General features: G+C 48.9%; 1 protein-coding gene and 1 long non-coding RNA gene across 4 annotated transcripts in view; one reads left to right on the top strand and one right to left on the bottom strand.

Moving 5' to 3' along the window:
* LOC127048395 (uncharacterized) overlaps positions 1-23,023 on the bottom strand; it is a 69,244-nt gene that overhangs the window by 14,159 nt on the left and 32,062 nt on the right. The gene's annotated exons all lie outside the window — the stretch shown is intronic.
* Positions 1-23,023, top strand: part of GRK4 (G protein-coupled receptor kinase 4) — a 102,550-nt gene that overhangs the window by 50,660 nt on the left and 28,867 nt on the right. For all 3 annotated transcript variants that reach the window (XM_050947708.1, XM_050947706.1, XM_050947709.1), the window contains 3 exons: positions 4,699-4,791; positions 5,942-6,005; positions 6,399-6,539. In XM_050947708.1, the coding sequence (XP_050803665.1) occupies positions 4,699-4,791; positions 5,942-6,005; positions 6,399-6,539 (298 nt within the window). The remainder of the gene's footprint in view (positions 1-4,698; positions 4,792-5,941; positions 6,006-6,398; positions 6,540-23,023) is intronic.

The following is a 23,023-nucleotide window of genomic DNA, read 5'->3' as shown; positions in this document are numbered from 1 at the left end:
AGAGCGTTCTGATTGAACCATGTCCAGCTGAAGTCTTTAGGGCTGTTCATGGTCAGCAGAGTCTGCCTGCATGGTTTTGTTAACCTGCCTTTCCATTTCTCTTAATTCTTTTGTTCTTGTGAATCAATGAAGTTGATAGGGAAATATTCTGATTTACTGCATTTAAAAAAATCAGATTAAGAAAAAAATCATACTACTTCCTGAATTTTTTGTACCCATTATTAATGGTAAGAACTAAGTTTTTTCTAGCTGAAATAGATTAGAGAAATATTTCTCTTTATTCCAGTTTTACTTTATGTATAGTTTCATTGTTTTTCCCCCTCTTGTTTGTAGGGGCCTATTTTTTTTTTTTACTTCAGTAAAGGAGAGAAACTACTTTTCCTTTTTATAAAAAGGAAAATGTAAAATCATAAATTTCAGATAACTACACCAGGCAAAGGACTCTTCTCAAAAGGATGGTACATATTTACAAATGTTCAGTCTTCTAGAGCCCTTACACTTCTAATAAAAGCAGAAAAGAGTCCTGTGGCACCTCATAGACTAACAGACGTTTTGGAGCATGAGCTTTCATGGGTGAATACCCACTTCGTCGGATGCATGTAGTGGAAATTTCCAGGGCCAGGTATATATATGCAAGCAAGAAGCAGGCTAGAGATAACGAGGTTAGTTCAGTCAGGGAGGATGAGGCCCTCTTCTAGCAGCTGAGGTGTGAAAACCAAGGGAAGAGAAACGGTTTTGTAGTTGGCAAACCATTCACAGTCTTTGTTTAATCCTGAGCTGATGGTGTCAAATTTGCCGATGAACTGAAGCTCAGCAATTTCTCTTTGAAGTCTGGTCCTGAAGTTTTTTTGCTGCAGGATGGCCACTTTACGATCTGCTATTGTGTGGCCAGGGAGGTTGAAGTGTTCTCCTACAGGTTTTTGTATATTGCCATTCCTAATATCTGATTTGTGTCCATTTATCCTTTTCCGTAGAGACTGTCCAATTTGGCCGATGTACATAGCAGAGGGGCATTGCTGGCATATGATGGCGTATATTACATTGGTGGACGTGCAGGTGAATGAACCAGTGATGGTGTGGCTGATCTGGTTAGGTCCTGTGATGGTGTCGCTGGTGTAGATATGTGGGCAGAGTTGGCATCGAGGTTTGTTGCATGGATTGGTTCCTGAGCTAGAGTTACTATGGTGCGGTGTGCAGTTACTGGTGAGAATATGCTTCAGGGTGGCAGGTTGTCTGTGGGGGAGAACTGGCTTGCCCCCAAGGCCTGTGAAAGTGTGGGATCATTGTCCAGGATGGGTTGTAGATCCCTGATGATGCGTTGGAGGGGTTTTAGCTGGGGACTGTATGTGATGGCCAGTGGAGTCCTGTTGGTTTCTTTCTTGGGTTTGTCTTGCAGTAGGAGGCTTCTGGGTACACGTCTGGCTCTGTTGATCTGTTTCCTTATTTCCTCATGTGGGTATTGTAGTTTTGAGAATGCTTGGTGGAGATTTTGTAGGTATTGTTCTCTGTCTGAGGGGTTAGAGCAGATGCGGTTGTACCTCAGTGCTTGGCTGTACACAATGGATCGTGTGGTGTGCCCGGGATGGAAGCTGGAGGCATGAAGGTAGGCATAGCGGTCGGTGGGTTTTCGGTATAGGGTGGTGTTAATGTGACCATCACTTATTTGCACCATGGTGTCTAGGAAGTGGACCTCCCGTTTAGATTGGTCCAGGCTGAGGCTGATGGTGGGGTGGAAGCTGTTGAAATCGTGGTGAAATTTTTCCAGAGTCTCCTTCCCATGGGTCCAGATGATGAAGATGTCATCAGTGTAGCGTAGGTAGAGAAGGGGCGTGAGTGGACGAGAGCTGAAGAAGCGTTGTTCCAGGTCACCCATAAAAATGTTGGCATATTGTGGGGCCATGCGGGTGCCCATAGCGGTGCCACTGATCTGGAGGTATGTATTGTCATCAAATTTGAAATAGTTGTGTGTGAGGATAAAGGCATAGAGCTCAGCAACCAGTTGTGCTGTGGCATCATCAGGGATACTGTTCCTGACAGCTTGTATTCCATCTGTGTGTGGGATGTTTGTGTAGAGAACCTCTACATCCATGGTGGCTAGGATGGTGTTTTCTGGAAGGTCACCAATGCAGTGCAGTTTCCTCAGGAAATCAGTGGTGTCACGGAGATAGCTGGGAGTGCTGGTGGCATAGGGTCTGAGTAGAGAGTCCACATATCCAGACAGTCCTTCAGTGAGAGTGCCAATGCCCAAGATGATGGGGCGTCCAGGATTTCCGGGTTTGTGGATGTTGGGTAGTAGATAGAATAACCCTGGTCGGGGCTCTAAGGGTATGTAGATTTGTTCCGGTGTTAGAGTAGGGAGCGTCCTGAGTAGATGGTGCAGTTTCTTGCAGTGGCTTGCCAACTACAAAACCAGTTTCTCCTCCCTTTGTTTTCACACCTCAGCTGCTAGAAGAGGGCCTCATCCTCCATGATTGAACTAACCTCGTTATCTCTAGCCTCTTCTATATACACACCTGGCCCTGGAAATTTTCACTACATGCATCCGACGAAGTGGGTATTCACCCACGAAAGCTCGTGTTCCAAAACGTCTGGTAGTCTATAAGGTGCCACAGGACTCTTTGCTGCTTTTACAGATCCAGACTAACATGGCTACCCCTCTGATACTTTACACTTCTAATATTACTGGTTCTTCTAGGCATGCTTGATCACGTCTGCCGAAAAGCCTGCAACTTTTGAGTCACAGCTTGGGACACCTCCCCATCAATTGAAAACTAAATACTATGCATAATTTGACAATAAGAGATACAAAAAAGATGCACAGAATACACACTACTAAGAAGTTAAACAGATGACCTCCTCTTTTTTTGGACTTCCAGTGAATGTCTGTGTTCAGCAAGATGAGGCCTTCCCATTTTTTATCTCGTCTTGCATTTTGTTGCTTAGTTTGAGGGAAGTGGTGTACAGGCCTAACCATCAGGTTTGGAAGGGTGGTTTTAATGATCGAAGTTCAAATCCCAGGAAAGGGTCCGCTCACCTCTCTTCTTCTGAGGCAGATAATTTGTATGCTAGGCAATTACTTTGTATTGGTCTTTTAAAAATGAGGCCCTGTCTGCTCTGCATAGACACAGAGAGGCTTTTATTTTTTCCCCGCCAAACAAGGCATTTATTTCAGTGGGCACAATTACATGCGTTCTGTAAATGAAAGATGTGGATGCAAAATTGTGCATCGCAACCCTGTCACCGTAGCAATGGAACTTGTATTCCAAAACCACTTTAACAGTTTTGATAAAACCCATCTGAAATGATTGTCTAGTATCAATAAGTAACATTCTCAACACACCCACTGCCTAGCTGGATTATTCTTGAAAAGAATTCAGGAAAAATCATCGAGTACTCAATCACATTTTAAAGACAATGTTTCTCTGTAATGTGCCAAACTGATCTTAAGAGGAGAATTTCGCCTTAAATCCATGTTTAAACTATTAACAATTAGTCCTTTAAGTGTACTTGTTTTGAACAGGTTAACTATGTCAAACCAGAATCTGTGCTTTTAAAGAGTTTTTTCATCTCAAGGCACAAAATACTTTTATTCTGTTTGTGTCATTGATATAACTCTGATTTAAAATGTGTTTGTCAGTTGTCTTGTGAGTCTTCAGCGGTCTAACTTTGCTATGAAGTTTTTTGGCAATTGTAATGTACCCTGATAGACTGTGTCCCAGTTGGTTGAGATGTTTTTGTGTAAGTGAAACTGTAACAGTCAATTATTCCAGTTGTAAAATAGCAGCTGATGCATAGTATCCTGCTGGGCTGGGTCTGATAACTCATTCCCCTGACTACACAGAAACCAAGATTTTAGGAGTAAATAGGAAGCTGGAGATTGCACTGTTCGGTAATGTTTCTAAAAGCAATTATGGGCAGAGGTTAGAAACTGCAGCTAAAGTAACTTTATGTTGATGCTATTTCTGGGAAAGGTATAGGTGATTGAGACTTTCTGGGAAAGGAATGCTTGTGGGTAAAAAATAAAAGCGAAGTGGGAGCACTTCAAGGATTTTTGATCTAGTTAAATTGCCATCTTATCCCTCTTTCAATAGTACCATGCTGTTGATGTACAGATGTCTTTTTAAATGGCAGCATCTATACTCATGATAGGACAGTGATACCAGCTGTCAAGGTGAGCCACATCCTCTGATCAGGCTGTCCTTGGAAAGCTGCTGAGAAGTGCTTCTGTTTTTGTCTCCACACCTGATACCCTCACATCTTGTCCCAAAATTGGATCTCCTTATGATCGACAGGGGAAGGGAGTGCAGGCCTCTACATGCAATCCCCAAACAGGCCATGCTTATGGGAGGGATGTCTCACCTCCCATGCCACCTTAAATTAGCTCTGCTTGTGGGTTAGTCATTTTGAGCTCTAATTCCTCAAGAATTATTTTAAAACTTTCAACTTGCTAAAATAAGCACGATATCTTACTTCTGCACTCACTAGTGACCGTACAGGCGCAGTTCTCAGTGGAATTGTACTAGCTGCTCACGCTCTCTCTGAGGCAGGCACAGTAAACTCATTGTGTAGTGCAGTAATATGTTCACTCCATCTCCTGACAGATTAATTGATACATCTAAATTGGTGTCTAGTGAAGTGGTTAGCTTCTCATCCCTGATAGCGCCAGTCTACCAGCATAAACGTGGATTGTTTTTGCAGGGTTGTCCAGGATTATTTAAGTGGAGCACCTTTTGAGGCTTATCAAAAAAGCATCTATTTCTCCCGTTTTTTACAGTGGAAATGGTTGGAAAGGTAAGGTATTTTTATATTTAACACTTACTGCAGTAGTACATAAAAGCTGTCCAATATGGGGCCCCATTGTACAAATATAGTAAATGATATTCCCTGCCTCAAAGAACGTACAGTCTAAAAGACAAGATGTAATGGGCTGATGAGATGACAAACAAGTGGAGCTGTGGTAGATGTACATTAATAATGAAAGCATCTGTTTAATGACCTCAAAGCATTTTACATTTAACAACTTTAAACTTAAAAATCTTTCTGTGTGTTTGTATAGTGCATAGCTCCCAATGGGGTTTTGAACTTGATTGGGGCCTTGGGTGCTATTATAATACAATTATATTAATCAATAAGCCTACTGTATGGTAAGGTAATTAACTGGTTTTACAGATGGGTTAACTGAGGCACAGGTTAAGTGACTTGCCCAACCCTAGAGACTAAGATTTTTAAAATAGGGGCCTATGTTAAGGGTCCTAAATCCATATTTTAAGCCATTAAATAAGTGGCCTGATTTTTTCAGAAGAGCTGTCACCTAGAAGCTCCATGGAGGTCAGTGGCACTTGCTGGATGTTCAGTACTCTTGACAATCAAGCCTGATCCTTTAGGCTCCTAGGTGCCTAACCATGATTTTCATTGTAGGCTTCTATTAGTGGAAAAATCTTTGTTTAAGCAAGCTAGAGGTAGATGCAGGAGGAAAACTAGGAAACTTATATTCAGACCTTTAGACCAAATACTTCTGAAACATAGAACAAGCAAGGTGGTAAAACTTGTACTGGCTTCAGCGGGAAAAGAATTGAGTCAGTGGTGAACACCTGAAAATCCCAGCTTGAAACATTGTCTCCTCACAAACCATGCATGAGAAGAACAACCAACATGCATGGCGGTGGCATAGACCTAAATTTTTGTTCATTCTGCTTGTAGTGACTGCTTGCTGCCCACAAGGGGGAGCCAGTGGGCATGAACAAAAGCACCTTTCCTTTGGTATTCAGTTTGTTTGCTAATCCTTTCATCCACTTACGTGAAGGAAAGGCATTGTGTAGTCTGCTGGTCATGGAAGTTATATTGGACAAGAGGAAAGAAACAGAAACAAACAGGGCTCTGAAAGAAAAACAAAAAATATAATTGGAAATGAGACCAGTAATTATTCCATTCTGTCTATTAGGCAACCAGTAACCAAGAACACATTTAGATATTACCGAGTACTAGGCAAAGGAGGATTTGGAGAGGTGAGTACTGTGAGATCTCTACTTGTGTTTGCAACTCCTTAAAGGGAACATGGGGGGAAAAGGTAACTTACACTCTTTGTTCCTTGAATAAATAACAGATTTGATTGGTAAATTGGTGAATTACAATTGATCTAAATTGAAAAGGCAGTATTTTTACTTTTAAACACTTGCATCTAACAAGACAGTTGGCTCATGTAACAATTCATTTCCACTGTTACCAAAAAACAACCTCAAAACCAAACAACCCAGTGTGTCCACCCATGAAACAGTTTTAATTGGCTCTCCTGTATTTTACTTGTCTTCAGGGCTCCCAAGGGGATTAGAAAAAAGAGAGAACTGTTTTTGTTCCAGTGTAAAACCTGGTACATCTGACATATTTCCTCTTTCCATTAGGTATGCGCTTGCCAAGTGCGGGCAACAGGAAAAATGTATGCTTGTAAAAAGCTAGAAAAAAAGAGAATAAAGAAGAGAAAAGGAGAATCGATGGCATTAAATGAAAAAAGAATTTTAGAAAAAGTGAACAGTAGATTTGTAGTAAGTATATATTTCTGGACTTGTGCAATATATAAGTTTGTCTCCCATAGGCCTTTCTTTATTCCTGTCTCTTCCAGTGGCAGCTGGGTAGCATAATAATTTCATTATTAAAATCGGCTCAACTGTGCTTAATAGTTCAGTTACACCATTATCTTTGCAATGTTACCCTGTACATTTTAGGTCTGCATGGGATGTGTGTGTTATCTCTGGCCTATCAGTTTTATCTAGTCTATGGTCAAGGTGCTTTGTCTTATGTTAATGTATATCATTCTGGTAAATTTCTCCTTGTTTAAAAGAGGGACAAACTGTGATCTGAATGATGAATGTGACCCTAGTTTTGCTGCAGCCAAAGGTTGCTAATATGGCCATTCAATTTAGTAATGTTCTCCTTAGTCTTATCGCCCCACATCTCTCCCCAAATCTATACTTGCTTCTTCTACCTACTACATTCATGAGAGGAAATATTCATTTGAATTAAAGTGTATTTACAGTAGGGCTAACTTCAATGCATATCAGCTCCTTGGGAGGTTGGACCTTTATTTTGACTTACATTGGAATCATGGTTTCCATTATATCAGTTTTGTCCCCAACAAAAATACCCAGCTTTTAATGTCTTAAGACTCTTGAATGCTACGGGTGAATAGTATGGTAAGTGGATGAATATTGAGAGGTAATAATGGAGAACTGCAGAGTTCAACCATGGACTGCATGGGAACCAGGAGGTCAATGACAACACAGTGGTTGTACAATATAGTAGACTAGTGAGAACAATAATTCCCCGAAGGTCTATAAGATCACCTATTTTTCTGATAAGTTTTTAAATGTAGATATGATTGATCTCTATAAATATATCAGAGGAATAAATTCCAGAGAGGGAGAGGAATTATTTAAGCTCAGTACCAGTGTGGACACAAGAACAAATGGATATAAACTGGCTATCAGGAAGTTTAGACTTGAAATTAGACAAAGGTTTCTAACCAACAGAGGAGTGAAGTTCTGGAACAGCCTTCCAAGGGGAGTAGTGGGGGCAAAAGACATACCTGGTTTCAAGAATAAGCTTGATTAGTTTATGGAGGGGATGGTATAATAGGGTAGCTTAATTTTGGCAATTAATTCATCTTTGACTTTGTAGAGGAGCAGACTCACCCCTGCGGTGCCTCCTGCTGGTGACTCCTGGGAATTAGCTCGATTCAGCTCCGGAGCGCCCTCTGCAGGCTGGTGATCCGCCTGTCCTCTGTCCCCCGTGTTCCTCCCTGGACCCGGTGCCCTTTTATCTGGGGTGCTGCCCCTTGGTAGTAATCCCCTTTCTCTCAGGGTCTCCCCTCCTCGGGGAACCCCCACTCTCTATCCCCACCTTGCTTCAGTATATGGCTACTGCCAGTCACTGTCTAGCCCCACGCACTGGGGCAGACTGCAGTATCAGCCTACTCATCACTGGCAAGGTTGGGTTTGGACCTGCTGCCTTGGCCTACCTCTGGGCTGCCCTCTGCAACCTCCAGTACCTGTTGGCCTTGTGCTAGGCCACAGCCTGGAGCTTTCCAGGCTGGAGCTCCCCAGCCTTTCCCTACCCCTGCTTCACTCAGGTACCCTGTCTCTAGCTTCCTGCAGCCAGGCCCATCTCACTCTACAGCTAGAGAGAGACTGTTTGGGTGTCTGGCTCACAGCCTCTTTTGGGGCCAGCTGGGCCTGATGGGGGCATGGCCACAGCTGAGCCTACTTTCCCTAATCAGCCCAGCTTAGTAGCTCCCAGCCACAACCTTCCCCCAGGTCTGTTCTAAGCCCTTCAGGGCAGGAGCAGGGTAAGCACCCTACTACAGACTGCTAGCGGTAAATATGCCCAATGGCTTGTGATGGGATGTTAGATGGGGTGGGATCTGAGTTACTACAGAGAATTTTTTCCTGGGTGTCTGGCTGGTGAGTCTTGCCCACATGCTCAGGGTTTAGCTGATCGCCATATTTGGGGTCGGGAAGGAATTTTGCTCCAGAGCGGACTAGCAGAAGCCCTGGGTTTTTTTTGCCTTCCTCTGCAGCATGGGGCATGGGTCACTTTCTGGAAGATTCTCTGCACCTTGAAGTCTTTAAACCATGATTCTTCTTCGAGTGCTTGCTCATATCCATTCCAATTAGGTGTGTGCACGCCGCATGCATGTCCGTCGGAAGATTTTTACCCAAGCAACACTCGGTGGGTCGGTTGGGCGCCCCCTGATGTGCCGCCACTATGGCACCGAATATATACCCCTGCTGACCCGTCCGCACCTCAGTTCCTTCTTACCGCCTGTGTCGGTCATTGGAACAGTGGAGCGCGGCTTAGCTGATCTCCACCTCCCTAGCTTTTCACTCATTCTAATACTTATTGTGTATATAGTTTATTCTCTATAGTTCTAGTTAATAGATTTTCGTAAACATAGTTAGTGTATATAGTTCAGAGGGTCGGGGATTAGCCCTTTCCCTCACCCGGTGCCCAGGCCCATGCCTGGCTCACCAGGTTTCAAACTGTGCTTGGCCTGCTGCCGGCCGATGCCCACAGGAGACCCTCATAGACTCTTGCCTCAAGTGCTTGGGGGAATCCCACCTTGCAGAGAAGTGCCGGATCTGCAAATCTTTCAAGCTGTGGACGAAAAAGGAGCGGGACTTTTGCCTTAAGCAGCTCCTAATGGAGGCAACCCTCACTCCTCCACCTTTGGCACCAGCTGCCGGACAGTCTGCGCCGGGGAGAAGTGCCTCATCGGCACCAGAGAGCGCCGGCACTGCGAAGACATCTCGGCACTAGCCGTCACCACTCCCTCTCCCTGCGTGCCAAAAAGCTCAAAGCTCCTGCGGCCCCATTATGTGTACCGCAGTCTGAGCAACAATCTAAGTCGAGCCGCCCGGCACCAATAACTGCCGCGGCACCGACAATCTCCACACCGTTGATTCCGGCCATGCAAGAGCCGCGAGTCCGGTGCATGACAGCTCCCCGGCACATGCCTCGGTAGAGCTTATTTTTCCCACTGCGCCAGAGACATTTGCTACGGCGAGGGAACTGATTGCGTTAATGGAGCCCATACTGCCTCAACCCCCGGCACTGCTGGTGCGGGTTATTCAATCGACAGGCAAGCCTGCCATAGTAAGACCACTTTCTATTGGCACCACAGGCAGACAGCACTCAAGATCGAAGTCCCGCCAACGTTCTCGATCTCGTCACCACTCCAGATCCAGGTGCCGCTCGCAGTCCCGGTACTGATCTCCTCCTCGGTACCGGTCGTACTCACAGCACCACTTGAGATTCCGCTCACCGGACCGATACTTCAGGTACTGGTCCAGTTCCCGGCACCGTTCACACTGCAGCCACTCTCATCATAGGGCGTCAAGATCCCGGTCGACCTCCCGGCACCGCGCTGGTTGCAGGTCCCGATCACACTCTCGGTACCAGTACGGATCCTGGTACCGCTCTCCGGTGCGGCATGAAATACGGTACCCCAGAGACAGAGCTCATCCTCAAACGGTCTCCACCCTGCCATGGCCATCGTGGCACGCATCTGAGTCATCGCACGCTGATAGTGCCGCCTATGCCGATTCAGAGACAAACAGCCATGTTTTCCGTGAGGCTCAAGGTACAGACCAAGGGCCTCATCAGTGGTCCTTTTGGATGCCTTGGGCATATCACCAGGCCCAAGGTGAACCCACGGTACCATCACGTTCCGCCCCGTCGGAACATCGCGCACCGGAGTCCACTGTTAGCCACCCCCCTCCAGCAGGCACAGATCAATTTCCTTAGGCACCGGACCCTCAGGTCCTCCCAGACCCTGACGTACCTCCTGACCAAGAGTCCCTACGGGAACCACTCGTACCGGGTCTGTTGTCCTCCTCTTCACCCGACGAGGCTGTGGCCGGTACATCCTCATCGGACCCACTCCCTATCGACCTCCGAGCTCACCAGGACCTTCTCAGGCGAGTCGCCTTAAATATCAATCTCCAGGTGGAGGAGGTCCCAGCGGTTGAAGACCCGGTAATAGACATATTGTCGGCGGATGCCCCAACCCGTGTAGTTTTGCCATTTATCCGCTCCATCCAAGCCAAAGCAGACACAATATGGCAAGCTCCGGCGTCTATCCCTCCTACGGCCAGAGGGGTGGAAAGAAAGTACATGGTACCCTCCAAAGGGTACGAATACCTATATACCCACCCTCCTCCTTGCTCCCTGCCCCAAAATTGAGGGAGGCTAGATGGATGGACCTGTTGGGACGTAAAGTCTACTCTGCAGGGGGCCTCCAACTTAGGGTGGCGAACCAACAGGCCCTGCTCAGTAGATGTAATTATAACAGCTGGCAGTCGGTGGGTAAGTTCACTGAACTGGTCCCACAAGACTCCCGCCAGGAATTCCAAGCCCTTCTGGAGGAAGGAAAGAAAGTGGCACGGACTTCCCTGCAGGCATCTCTCGACGCTGCTGATTTGGCGGCCAGAACCGTGGCCTCGAGAAACACAATGAGGAGGATCTCGCGGTTGCAAGTGTCAGGTCTACCTCCGGAACTGCAACACACTATCCAGGACCTGCCGTTTGAAGGCCAGGGCCTTTTCTCCCAGAAAACGGACCCTAGACTACAGAGTCTTAAGGACAATCGGGTGATCATGCGTTCCCTTGGGATGCACACCCCACAAACCCAACAATGGTCTTTCCGTAGCCAGCCTAAGCGCTCTTACCCCCTGCCCAGACCGCAACAAGATTTTGGCTGAAGGCGTTTTTGTGGGAACCGCAGACGGCAATCTGGGTCCCAAGGCGGCCACAATACTGGTCCCGCCAAACCAGCGCCGGGCCTGAAAGCGAACTTTTGAAGGTGCGCCCGAGAGCAGAGCACCGGTCCTTCCCCAGGATCCCCTTCAGTTTTCCAACTGCCTTTCCTCCTTCCTCCCTGCGTGGTCCCAATTAACCTCGGATCGTTGGGTCCTACGCACGGTGGAATTTGGATACCACCTCCAATTTATTTCGCCCGCTCCCTCTCACCCCCCTCCCCGTCCCTCGTCAGGGACCCCTCTCATGAGCAATTCCTCTGGCAAGAGGTTCGTACGCTCCTCTCGATCGGAGCTATAGAGGAGGTACCGGAGGAATTCAGGGGCAGGGGATTTTACTCCCGATATTTCCAAATCCCCAAAGCAAAAGGAGGTCTTTGACCCATCCTGGACCTGCGAGGACTCAACATGTTTTTAAAGAAGTTGAAGTTCTTCTTCGAGTGATTGCTCATATCCATTCCAGTTAGGTGTGCGCGCTGCGTATGCACGTTCGTCGGAAGATTTTTACCCTAGCAACTCCAGTGGGCCGGCAGGTCGCCCCCTAGAGTGGCGCCGGCATGGCGCCTGATATATACCCCTGCCGGCCCGCCCGCTCCTCAGTTCCTTCTTACCGCCGTGTCGGTCGTTGGAACTGTGGAGCGCGGCATAGCTGTCCTCCACGTCCCTAGCTCTCCATTGTCTCGTTGTTCTACTAGTTGTATATAGTTATAGTTGTAGTTAGAGTTTATAATATTAGTTGATAGTTGTATTACTTGTTGTATATAGTTAGCGGGCTTGGGCTCTAGCCCTTCCCTGTGCCCGGCGCCGGGCTCATGCCCGGTTCGCCAGGGTTCAAACAGTGCTCGGCCTGCAAGAAGCTGATGCCAACGAGTGATCCCCACGATGCCTGCTTGAAGTGCCTTGGGGAATCGCATATCTCCGAGAAGTGCCGCATTTGTAAGGCATTTAAGCCAAGAACAAAGAAGGAGAGGGATCAGCGCTTAAAGACCCTCATAATGGAAGCAGCGCTTAACCCTCCAGCCTCGATGCCGAGCGCTGGCTCCGCTCCGGCACTGGACCGCGCCGGCTCCGGGAAAACGCCTCAGCACTGGCCCTCCCCAGCACTGGGGCCCGACGCAAGGCCTTCGACGTCTGCCACTCTAGCCAAGCAGACTCGAATGGAGCGCCCGGCACCAACTGCTGCGGCGGCACTGACAACAGGGATTCCGTCGACTCTGGGCCCAGGAGGTCCGTCGAGTCCGGTCCCTCACAGCTCTCGCATAAGATCTGGGGTTGAGCTAATGGTCCCCTCGATGCTGGAGACATTTGCTTCGGCTTGGGACCTGATCGCACTGACTGAGCCTATGCTGCCTCAACCCCCGGTGCCTCCAGTGTGGGTTCTACAATCAAAAGGCAAGCCTGTGGCCATACGAGCACCGTCTCCGATTTCACCGAGCCGACACCGATCCCCATCACGGTCCCGGCACCGTGGACGATCTCGCTCAGGGCGCCGCTCGCAGTCCCGGCACAGCTCTCCACGGCAGTACTGGTCGTACTCGCGGCACCAGTCCTCTTCACGATGGTCCCGATACTCCCGGCACCGCTCTGGCTCGAGCCACCGCTACCGGCGCCGAGATTCGAGAAGTCGCTCCCATCGTCGGCGTTCTACATCCCAGTTGACCTCCCGGCACCGCGCTGGTGGCAGGTCCCGGTCTTGATCCCGGCACCGATATGACTCCCGGCACCGGTCCCCGGCACCGAGGAGGTCTCCGCCATTTAGACCAAGGGACCCATATCAGTCCCGTTCGGCTCCACCCTGGCCATCCCGACAGCCGTCTGTCTCCTCTCAAACAGACAGTGTGTACGCTATGGATGCGGACAGACCTGCTGCTCTCTTCCATGATCCCCCAACTCAGGAGCATGGACCGCAGCAATGGGGCTTCTGGACTCCCTGAGCATATCATCAAGCCCAAGGGCCTCGGCAGGTTCCCCTGCGATCAACGTCATCAGAACACAGGGCTCCGGAGGCCACATTGTCTTGTCCCCCCCCTTCCCCTGCAGAGGAGGGGTTGTCTTACCATCGGGATCCTGATCTCCCTCCAGAGCCGGAGACACTGCTCCAGACGGAGTCTCCTGCAGATCCACTCCTGCCAGGTATCTCCTCATCATCCTCCCCGGATGAGGCAGTGGCTGGAACAACATCCACCAGCCCTCCTACGCTCGACCTCAGGGCGCATCAGGATCTCCTCAGGCGCGTGGCGCAGAACATGAACTTACAGGCTGAGGAGGTCTCTGAAATTGAGGATCCGGTGGTGAGCATATTATCTGCAGATGCACCCACTCGGGTCGCCCTTCCCTTTATCCGGACCATTCAGGCCAATGCCACTACCATCTGGCAGTCACCGGCGTCCGTTCCCCCCGCGGCACGTGGCGTGGAACGCAAATACATGGTGCTCTCAAAAGGGTATGAGTACCTCTATGTTCACCCACCTCCGTGCTCCCTCGTTGTACAATCTGTGAACGAGAGGGAGCGTCACGGATAACAGGCCCTGGCACCAAAGTCTAAGGAAGCGAGGCGCATGGACCTGCTCAGCCGAAAGGTCTATTCTGCGGGTGCCCTCCAGCTTCAGGTGTCCAATCAACAAGCTCTCCTTAGCCGCTACACTTACAACACCTGGGTGGCAGCAGACAAATTCAAGGAGTTGCTTCTGCAAGATGCGCGTCAGGAATTCGCGGCGATCCTTGATGAGGGCAAGAAAGTAGCAACCGTCTTTCGTTTTTCCTCTCGGCGTGGTCTTACGCACATTGCAAGCTGGATACCATCTGCAATTTGTTTCACACCCTCCCTCGTCCTTCTTCAGGGACTCCTCTCACGAGCAACTCCTCCTTCAGGAGGCGCGAACGCTCCTCGACAAAGGAGCCGTAGAGGGGGTTCCAGAAGCCGAGTGGGGCAAAGGGTTTTATTCCCGTTACTTTCTGATCCCCAAAGCCAAGGAAGGCCTCAGGCCTATCCTCGACCTGCGGGAACTCAACAGGTACATGGTGAAGTTGAAGTTCCGTATGGTATCCTTGGGGACCATTATCCCATCCTTGGATCCTGGAGACTGGTACGTCGCCCTCGACATGCAAGATGCATACTTTCATATAGCCATCTTCCCGCCACACAGACAGTTCCTTCGGTTCGTGGTCAACCGCCGCCACTATCAATTCGCGGCCCTCCCGTTCGGCCTCTCCACGGCCCCGAGGGTGTTCACCAAATGTATGGCTGTAGTCATCGTCCACCTTCGTCGCAGTCGTATACATGTATTTCCGTACCTCGACGGCTGCCTGATACGGGGATCATCAGAGGCTCAAGTCCTCAGCCACGTCTGCATGGTCATTAGTCTTTTCGCGAGCTTGAGTCTAATCCTCAATATAGGACAGTCAACACTAATCCCCACTCAGCGGACGGAGTTTATAGGAGCCCTTCTGGACTCTACTCTGGCCAGAGCCGTTCTTTCTCTGTCAAGGTTCCAGACCTTGACGGCCATCATACGATGACTGCAGGCAGCACCCTTGACCTCCATACGCACGTGCCTGACTTTATTGGGCCACATGGCGGCCTGCACGTTTGTCACGGGATATACACGGCTTCGCATGAGGCCCCTCCAGTCCTGGCTCATCAATCAGTACCGTCTGACCAGGCACCTTCTGGACGCGATTGTCACCGTTCCTCAGGACATATTAGGTTCCCTGCAGTGGTGGCTGGACCAGTCCGTGGTGTGCGCGGGGCTACTATTCCATCCGCCCCAGCCCTCGGTGTCCCTGACAACGGATGCCTCAGATCTAGGTTGGGGTCCCATCTCAGAACCCTGTGGACCCAAGGCCGGTGGTCACCCCACGAACTGGCCCTTGTAGAACCAATGTGAATGAAATTGTTTTTAGTTGGTCACTGTACCATTGTAACTTCTGTTCACCATTTCATTATTGTAACATTGTAACTTCTCATTTTGCCTACATTGTAATATTGTAACTTCTGTGCAATATTGTAACTCAAAACCCATTTTAAAATGCTGACTCCATTTTGTAGAAGGCTTGTGCTGCAGCCCCCATTTTTGCAAGCCATACTGTAATTTTATTAGTCTAGTTGAGATGTGTGAATGAGGTATGCATGGGTGATAGAATCAACCTCCAGCCCCAGCCTGTCCTGATGAGATAAGTTCAAATACCAACGGCTGAAGACCTAGACAACAGCCCTAAACAAAGTAAGAAGCATCCACCCTAAAAAGAAAAGGACAACAGAACAACAGAGGGAAGATCAAAGCCAGGTCCCAGGCTGACAGTCACGCCTGCAATTGACGGGTGATCAAGCAACCCAGAGGCGGCGTGACACAGCAAGACCTAGGAACTTTGAATCCAAACTAAACTCCTATAAAAAAGGAAGGGTGAGATGAGAAACTTTGGGTAACGTTCTGCTACCAACGTCAAGGAGCATCGGTGCGCGCCCGACAGAGACCCGGCTCCTCCTCGTGCTCAGCTTTCCTGGCCAGTTAGCTGCCACGAGCTCCGATCTCAAGCTGCGAACTCAAACTGCAATCAGGACTGGTAACTATCAAGCAGCTGCAGAACATTTTGGTGTGTGTGTGTGAGTGTATGTGTATAAGCATTAGGGTAATTGCTAATAGTTACGAATTAATAATAAATGTGGCATCTTTGTCTTAACCCCTAAAACGATCCTGTGTAAGTTTGTGGGACAACACCCTCCATATCAACGTACGGGAATTGAGGGCAGTCCGCCTTGCTTGCCAGACATTCCATCATCAACTTCAGGGTCTCTGTGTCTCGGTATTCACCGACAACACAACGACCATGTATTATATCAACAAGTAGGGCGGCACGAGGTCTTCTGCCCTGTGTCAGGAAACCGTGAGACTCTGGGACTTCTGTATAGCCCACTCCATTCATCTCATCGCATCCTTCCTCCCTGGGGTTCAGAACACGCTGGCGGATCATCTAAGCAGATCCCTTTCCCACTCCTTTCCCACGAGTGGTCCCTTCCCCCGGACGTCGCCCTTTCGCTCTTCCAGAGGTGGGGATGTCCCCGGATGGACCTCTTCACGTCCCGAGGGAACAGGAAGTGCCAGATGTTCTGCTCCTTTCAAGGCCGGGAACCCGGTTCGGTAGCAGATGCCTTCCTTATTCCGTGGACGACGCATCTGTTCTACGCATTCCCTCCGTTCCCACTCGTCCACAAGGTCCTTCTGAAGGTGCGCGGGGACAGGGCCCGCTTGATCTTGATAGCTCCAGCCTGGCCCAGGCAACATTGGTATTCCATGTTGCTGGACTTGTCTTGGGCCGACCCTGTCCCCCTGCCTCTTCACCTGGACCTGATCACCCAGGACCACGGCAGGTTACGTCAACCAAACCTGCAATCACTGCACCTCACGGTGTGGCTCCTGAGTGGCTGACCAGGTCTGAACTCCGCTGCTCTACCCCAGTGCGGCAGGTGCTCCTGGGCAGCAGGAAGCCTTCCACTAGAGCGACGTATTCGGCCAAATGGAAGTGCTTCACCTGCTGGTGTGCGGAACGGGGTTTCCTTCCCACCGAGATCTCCATTGCCAGTATCCTAGACTACATCTGGTCTCTCAAGCAACAGGGCCTGGCGATATCATCTCTCTGGGTTCACCTGGCGGCCATCTCCATTTTTCACTCGGTGGGGGATGGCTGCTTGGTGTTCTCTCACCCTATGCTGACTAGATTCCTTAAAGGCTTGGAACGTCTCTACCCCCAGGTTCGACGCCCTACCCCTACCTGCGAACTGAACCTAGTTCTGACCCGGCTCATGTCCCCTCCGTTTGAGCCATTAGCGACTTGCTCCCTGCTCTATCTCTCCTGGAAGACTGCCTTCCTGGTGGCCATCTCCTCAGCCAGACGGGTGTCGGAGCTCCCGGGCACTCACGGTAGATCCCCCGTATACTGTGTTCCACAGGGACAAGGTGCAGCTGAGACCGCACCCAGACTTTCTCCCTCGGTAGTCTCGGCCTTTCACGTCAACCAGGAGTTCTTTCTCCCTGTCTTTTTCCCAAAACCCCACTCGTCCTGCAGGGAGCAACAGCTTCACTCACTGGACGTCCGCCAGGCGCTCGCCTTTTATATAGAGAGAATCAAACCGTTCTGCAAATCCCCCCAACTCTTTGTGGCAGTAGCGGAACGTGTCAAAGCGTTACCCGTTTCCTCTCAAAGAATCTCCTCGTGGGTAACGTCCTGTATCCAAGCCTGTTATGACTTGGCTCATACCCCTCCGGTTCACGTGACTGCGCACTCTACCAGGGGTCAAGCCTCATCGACGGCTTTCCTAGCCAATGTCCCCATCCAGGAGATCTGTAGGGCAGCGACCTGGTCCTCCGTTCATACTTTCGCTTCCCATTATGCCCTGGTCCAGCAGTCCAGAGATGACGTGGCCTTCGGCTCCATAGTGCTCCACGCCGCGACTTCTCACTCCGACCCCACCCCCTAGGTAAGGCTTGGGATTCACCTAACTGGAATGGATATGAGCAATCACTCGAAGAAGAAAAGACGGTTACTCACCTTTGTAACTGTTGTTCTTCGAGATGTGTTGCTCATATCCATTCCACACCCTCCCTCCTTCCCCACTGTCAGAGTAGCTGGCAAGAAGGAACTGAGGAGCAGGCGGGCCGGCAGGGGTATATATCAGGCGCCATGCCGGCGCCGCTCTAGGGGGCGACGTGCCGGCCCACTGGAGTTGCTAGGGTAAAAATCTTCTGATGAACGTGCACGCGCGGCACGCACACACCTAACTGGAATGGATATGAGCAACACATCTCGAATAGCAACAGTTACAAAGGTGAGTAACCGTCTTCTCCACATGGTGTCCCTGGCGACCGTTATCCCATCCTTGGATCCCGGAGACTGGTACGCTGCTCTCGACATGAAGGACGCATATTTCCACATTGCTATTTATTCCCCGCACAGACGGTACCTGCGGTTTATGGTGCACCCCCAACATTTTCAATTTGCTATCCTTCCGTTTGGCCTCTCTTCGGCCCCTCGCGTCTTTACAAAGTGCATGGCAGTAGTGGCCGCTTTCCTCCGTCGTCGGCGAATACATGTTTTTCCTTACCTAAATGACTGGCTTATTCGAGGGATCTCCAAGGCCCAGGTCACCAGGCACGTAGCCGGCATTATGGACCTATTGGAGAGACTGGGCCTGATGATCAATCTTGAGAAGTCTAGTCTAGTGCCCACTCAAAGAATAGAATTCATTGGGGCCATTCTAGACTCCAAACTTGCAAAAGCCTGCCTGCCACTGCCCCGGTTTCAGGCACTAGTCTCAGTTATAAAAAGTCTCCAGACCTTTCCCACGACCTCGGCTTGCTCCTGTCTGAGCCTCCTTGGTCACATGGCCGCATGTACTTTTGTAACCAAGCACGCCAAACTACGCATGCGTCCCCTTCAAACCTGGCTCGCCTCAGTGTACCGTCCAGGCAGAGATACCATAGACATGGTGGTCACCATTCCTCAGAGCATCTTAGACTCCCTCAGCTGGTGGCTAACACCCTCCCTGGTTTGTGCAGGACTGCCGTTCCATCCGAGGCAGCCCTCAGTGTCCCTAACGACGGACGCATCGTCTCTTGGCTCTTGGCTCGGGGGCTCATCTAGACCATCGTCGCACGCAAGGCCTCTGGTCATCTCAAGAGCTAGCGTAGCACATAAACGTCCGGGAGCTGAGAGCAGTCCGCCTGGTGTGCCAGACGTTCGTACAACATCTGCAAGGTCTTTGTGTTTCAGTGCTTACCGACAACACAACAGCCGTGCACTACATAAACAAGCAGGGAGGGACTCGATCCTCCCCCCCGCCTTTGTCAGGAGGTGATCCAATTGTGGGAATTTTGCATAGCCCACTCGATAGACCTTGTAGCATCATTCCTCCCGGGGGTCCGGAACACACTAGCAGACCATCTCAGCAGATCTTTTCGGTCTCACGAGTGGTCGCTTCGCCCGGACATTCTACATTCCATCTTCCAGAAGTGGGGCTTTCCCCACATAGACCTCTTCGCTTCCCGCGACAACAGGAAGTGCCAGAAGTTCTGCTCCTTCCAAGGTCTCGCCCCGGGCTCGATATCGGACACCTTCCTAATCTCATGGAAGAACCAGCTGCTGTACGCCTTTCCACCCTTCCCACTGGTGCACAGGGTTCTCTTAAAGCTCCGCAGGGACAGGTCTCGCCTGATCCTGATCGCCCTTGGGTGGCCCCGACAACACTGGTACACCACATTGCTGGACCACTCGATAGCCAGCCTGATCCCTCTGCCCCCTCATCAGGATCTTATAACGCAGGACTTCACCACCCAGACCTGCAATCCCTCCATCTCACAGCGTGGCTTCTGCATGGTTAACCCAGTCAGAGTTACGTTGCTCTGCCCCAGTGCAAGAAGTACTCCTGGGTAGCAGAAAACCTTCCACCCAGTCTACATACTTGGCCAAGTGGAAGCAATTTTCTTGCTGGTGTCAAGCACTGAATGTAACACTCACGGAGGTTCCCATTCCCACTATCTTGGACTACCTCTGGTATCTTAAACAGCAAGGCCTCGCTATCTCATCATTGCGAGTGCACTTGGCAGCTATTTCTACTTTCCACCCAGGAGAAGGTACTCATTCCGTCTTCTCCCACCCCATGGTCTCGAGGTTCCTCAAAGGTTTGGAGCGTCTATACTCCCTAGTACAACACCGCGCCCCTTCCTGGGACCTCAACTTGGTCCTGATGAGATTTACGACTCCTCCATTCGAGCCGTTGGCGACCTGCTCGCTCCTATATTTGTCATGGAAAACAGCCTTCCTTGTGGCCATCACATTGGCTAGGAGAATCTCTGAGCTTTGAGCTCTGATGGTAGACCCACCTTACATGGTGTTCCACAAAGACAAGGTGCAGTTACGTCCACATCCGGCGTTCCTCCCTAAAGTAGTCTCGGCCTTCAACCAGGATATATTCCTCCCGGTCTTCTTTCCCAAACGCATGCATCTCGTAGAGAGCAGCAGTTACATTCCCTCAATGTTTGTAGGGCGCTTGCCTTCTACATTGACCGAACGAGACCCTTCTGTAAAATGCCCCAACTTGTTGTGGCAGTGGCAGATCGGATGAAAGGCCTACCTGTCCCTTCTCAGAGAATTTCGTCATGGGTAACGGCGTGCATCCGTACTTGCTATGGTCTAGCTCATGTCTCTCCGGGTCATATTACCGCTCATTCTACCAGGGCTCAGGCCTCGTCGGCCGCCTTCCTAGCTCAAGTACCTATCCAGGAGATATGTCGAGCAGCTACGTGGTCTTCAGTACACACCTTCACTTCCCATTATGCCCTGGTGCAACAATCCAGAGAGGACACAGCCTTCAGCTCAGCAGTTCTACATTCTGCAGTATCTCACTCCAACCCCACCGCCTAGGTAAGGCTTGGAATTCACCTAATTGGAATGGATATGAGCAAGCACTCGAAGAAGAAAAGACGGTTACTCACCTTTGTAACTGTTGTTCTTTGAGATGTGTTGCTCATATCCATTCGAAAACCCGCCCTCCTTCCCTACCGTCGGAGTAGCCGGCAAGAAGGAACTGACGAGCGAACAGGTCAGCAGGGGTATATATTGGGTGCCATAGTGGTGCCACACCAGGGGGCGCCCAGCCGACCCACCAAGTGTTGCTAGGGTAAAAATCTTCCCGACGGACGTGCACGCGGCACGCACACACCTAATTGGAATGGATATGAGCAACACATCTCGAAGAACAACAGTTACAAAGGTGAGTAACCGTCTTTTTGAGGACTTCAGTGGCTCAGACACAGGTTTGATACAGGAGTTGTTGTGTGAGATTCTGTGGCTTGTATTGTGCAGGAGGTCAGACTAGATGATCATAATGGTCCCGTCTGACCTTAAAGTCTATGATCCTCTGATTCTGTGTTATTTGTTTCTTATATCTGTAGATATTTCAGTCACATTCATCACAATAATGCCATATACATGTTAGGAGAATCATGAAAAGTAGCTGCTCTTTGAGAACTTTCTGACATCAAAATTGCTACTTCCTATGCAATAAAGTTGAAAGGGAGGTGGATTGAAAAGCTATGTTGGGTATAAAATAAAAAGTATGAGTGCTGATGGTTTTTAACTCAACATCATTTCCATGTCTCAACTCTTTCACCATGACATTTCCCAATAAATTATGACCAACTCACAGCCCTGATCACTAAATAACGGATGTGATGGTCTAAAATACTCAACGAATACGTATGTTAAGAAAACTGTTTTTCCAGCTAGGATCATCTATCTTTATCAGTGAATTGCTATTATTTAAAGATTAGCTATAGGTAAATGTCTAGCTAAAATCCATTAACAGATATATTTTGTTTTACGTTTCAGAGAGAGTTCTAAAGCGCTTGAGCTTCTAAGATTTTGCTTTTATACATTATTTTAAACAAACATAGAATTCTGGTATCTTAAAGAAGGGAAGCCATGCTGGCCAGAGAAATCTCATTAGCATCCTAAGCCATGCATAAATAGATTCTTTTATAGAGGATAATATTTTTCCACCTGTGACAAAACTCACAATCCACAGTCATTTTCCCACAAGTATAAGTTATAAGGCTGCACTGGATATTAAAACTGAAACTTTATTTGATCTTGCTACATCTACCTATACAGTAACACCCTTTCCTGTATAAAAGTTTTAAAATGCTAATGTGACTTTAATTCGTATAATCATAGTACTGGAAGGGACCTCAAGAGGTCATCTAGTCCAGACCCCTGCACTCCTGGCAGGACTAAGTATTATCTAGATCATCCCTGACAGGTGTTTGTCTAACCTGCTCTTAAAATCTCCAATGATGGAGATTCCACAACTTCCCTAGGCAATTTATTCCAGTGCTCAGCCACCCTGACAGTAAAGAAGATTTTCCTAATGTCCAACCTAAATCTCCCTTGCTACAATTTAAGCTCATTGCTTCTTGTCCTATCCTTATCAGTTAAGAACAATTTTTCTCCCTCCTTGTAACAACCTTTTATGTACTTGAAAACTGTTATCATGTCCCCTCTCAGTCTTCTCTTTTCCAGACTAAACAAACCCGATTCTTTCAGCCTTTCTTCATAGGTCATGTTCTCTAGACTTTTAATCATTTTTGTTGCTCTTCTCTTCGCTTTCTCCAATTTCTCCACATCTTTCCTGAAATGTGGTACCCAGAATGGGACACAATACTCCAGTTGAGGCCTAATCAGTGTGGAGTAGAGTTGAAGAATTACTTCTTGTGTCTTACTTACAGCACTCCTGCTAATACATCCCAGAATGATGTTCATTTTTTTTGCAACAGTGTTACACTGTTGACCCAGCTTGTGGTCCACTATGACTCCCAGATCCCTTTCTGCAGCACTCCTTCCTACACAGTCATTTCCCATTTTGTGTGTGCGCAACTGATTGTTCCTTCCTAAATGGAGTACTTTGCACTTGTCCTTATTGAATTTCCTCCTATTTACTTAAGATCATTTTGAATTATAATCCTCTTCTCCAAAGCACTTGCAACTCCTTCAAGCTTGGTATTGTCCGCAAACTTTATAAGTATTCTCTGTGCCATTATCTAAATCGTTGATGAAGATATTGAATAGAAACAGACCCAGAACTGATCCATGCGGGACCCCACTCATTATTGGGTTTGTTTAGTTTAGAAAAGAGAAGACTGAGAGGGGACATGATAGCAGTTTTC

The sequence above is a fragment of the Gopherus flavomarginatus genome, chromosome 3, assembly GCF_025201925.1.
Source record: "Gopherus flavomarginatus isolate rGopFla2 chromosome 3, rGopFla2.mat.asm, whole genome shotgun sequence".
Lineage (NCBI taxonomy): Eukaryota > Metazoa > Chordata > Testudines > Testudinidae > Gopherus > Gopherus flavomarginatus.
The sequence above is the reverse complement of the archived record's forward strand: the minus strand, read 5'-3'. Positions and strand labels throughout refer to the sequence as shown.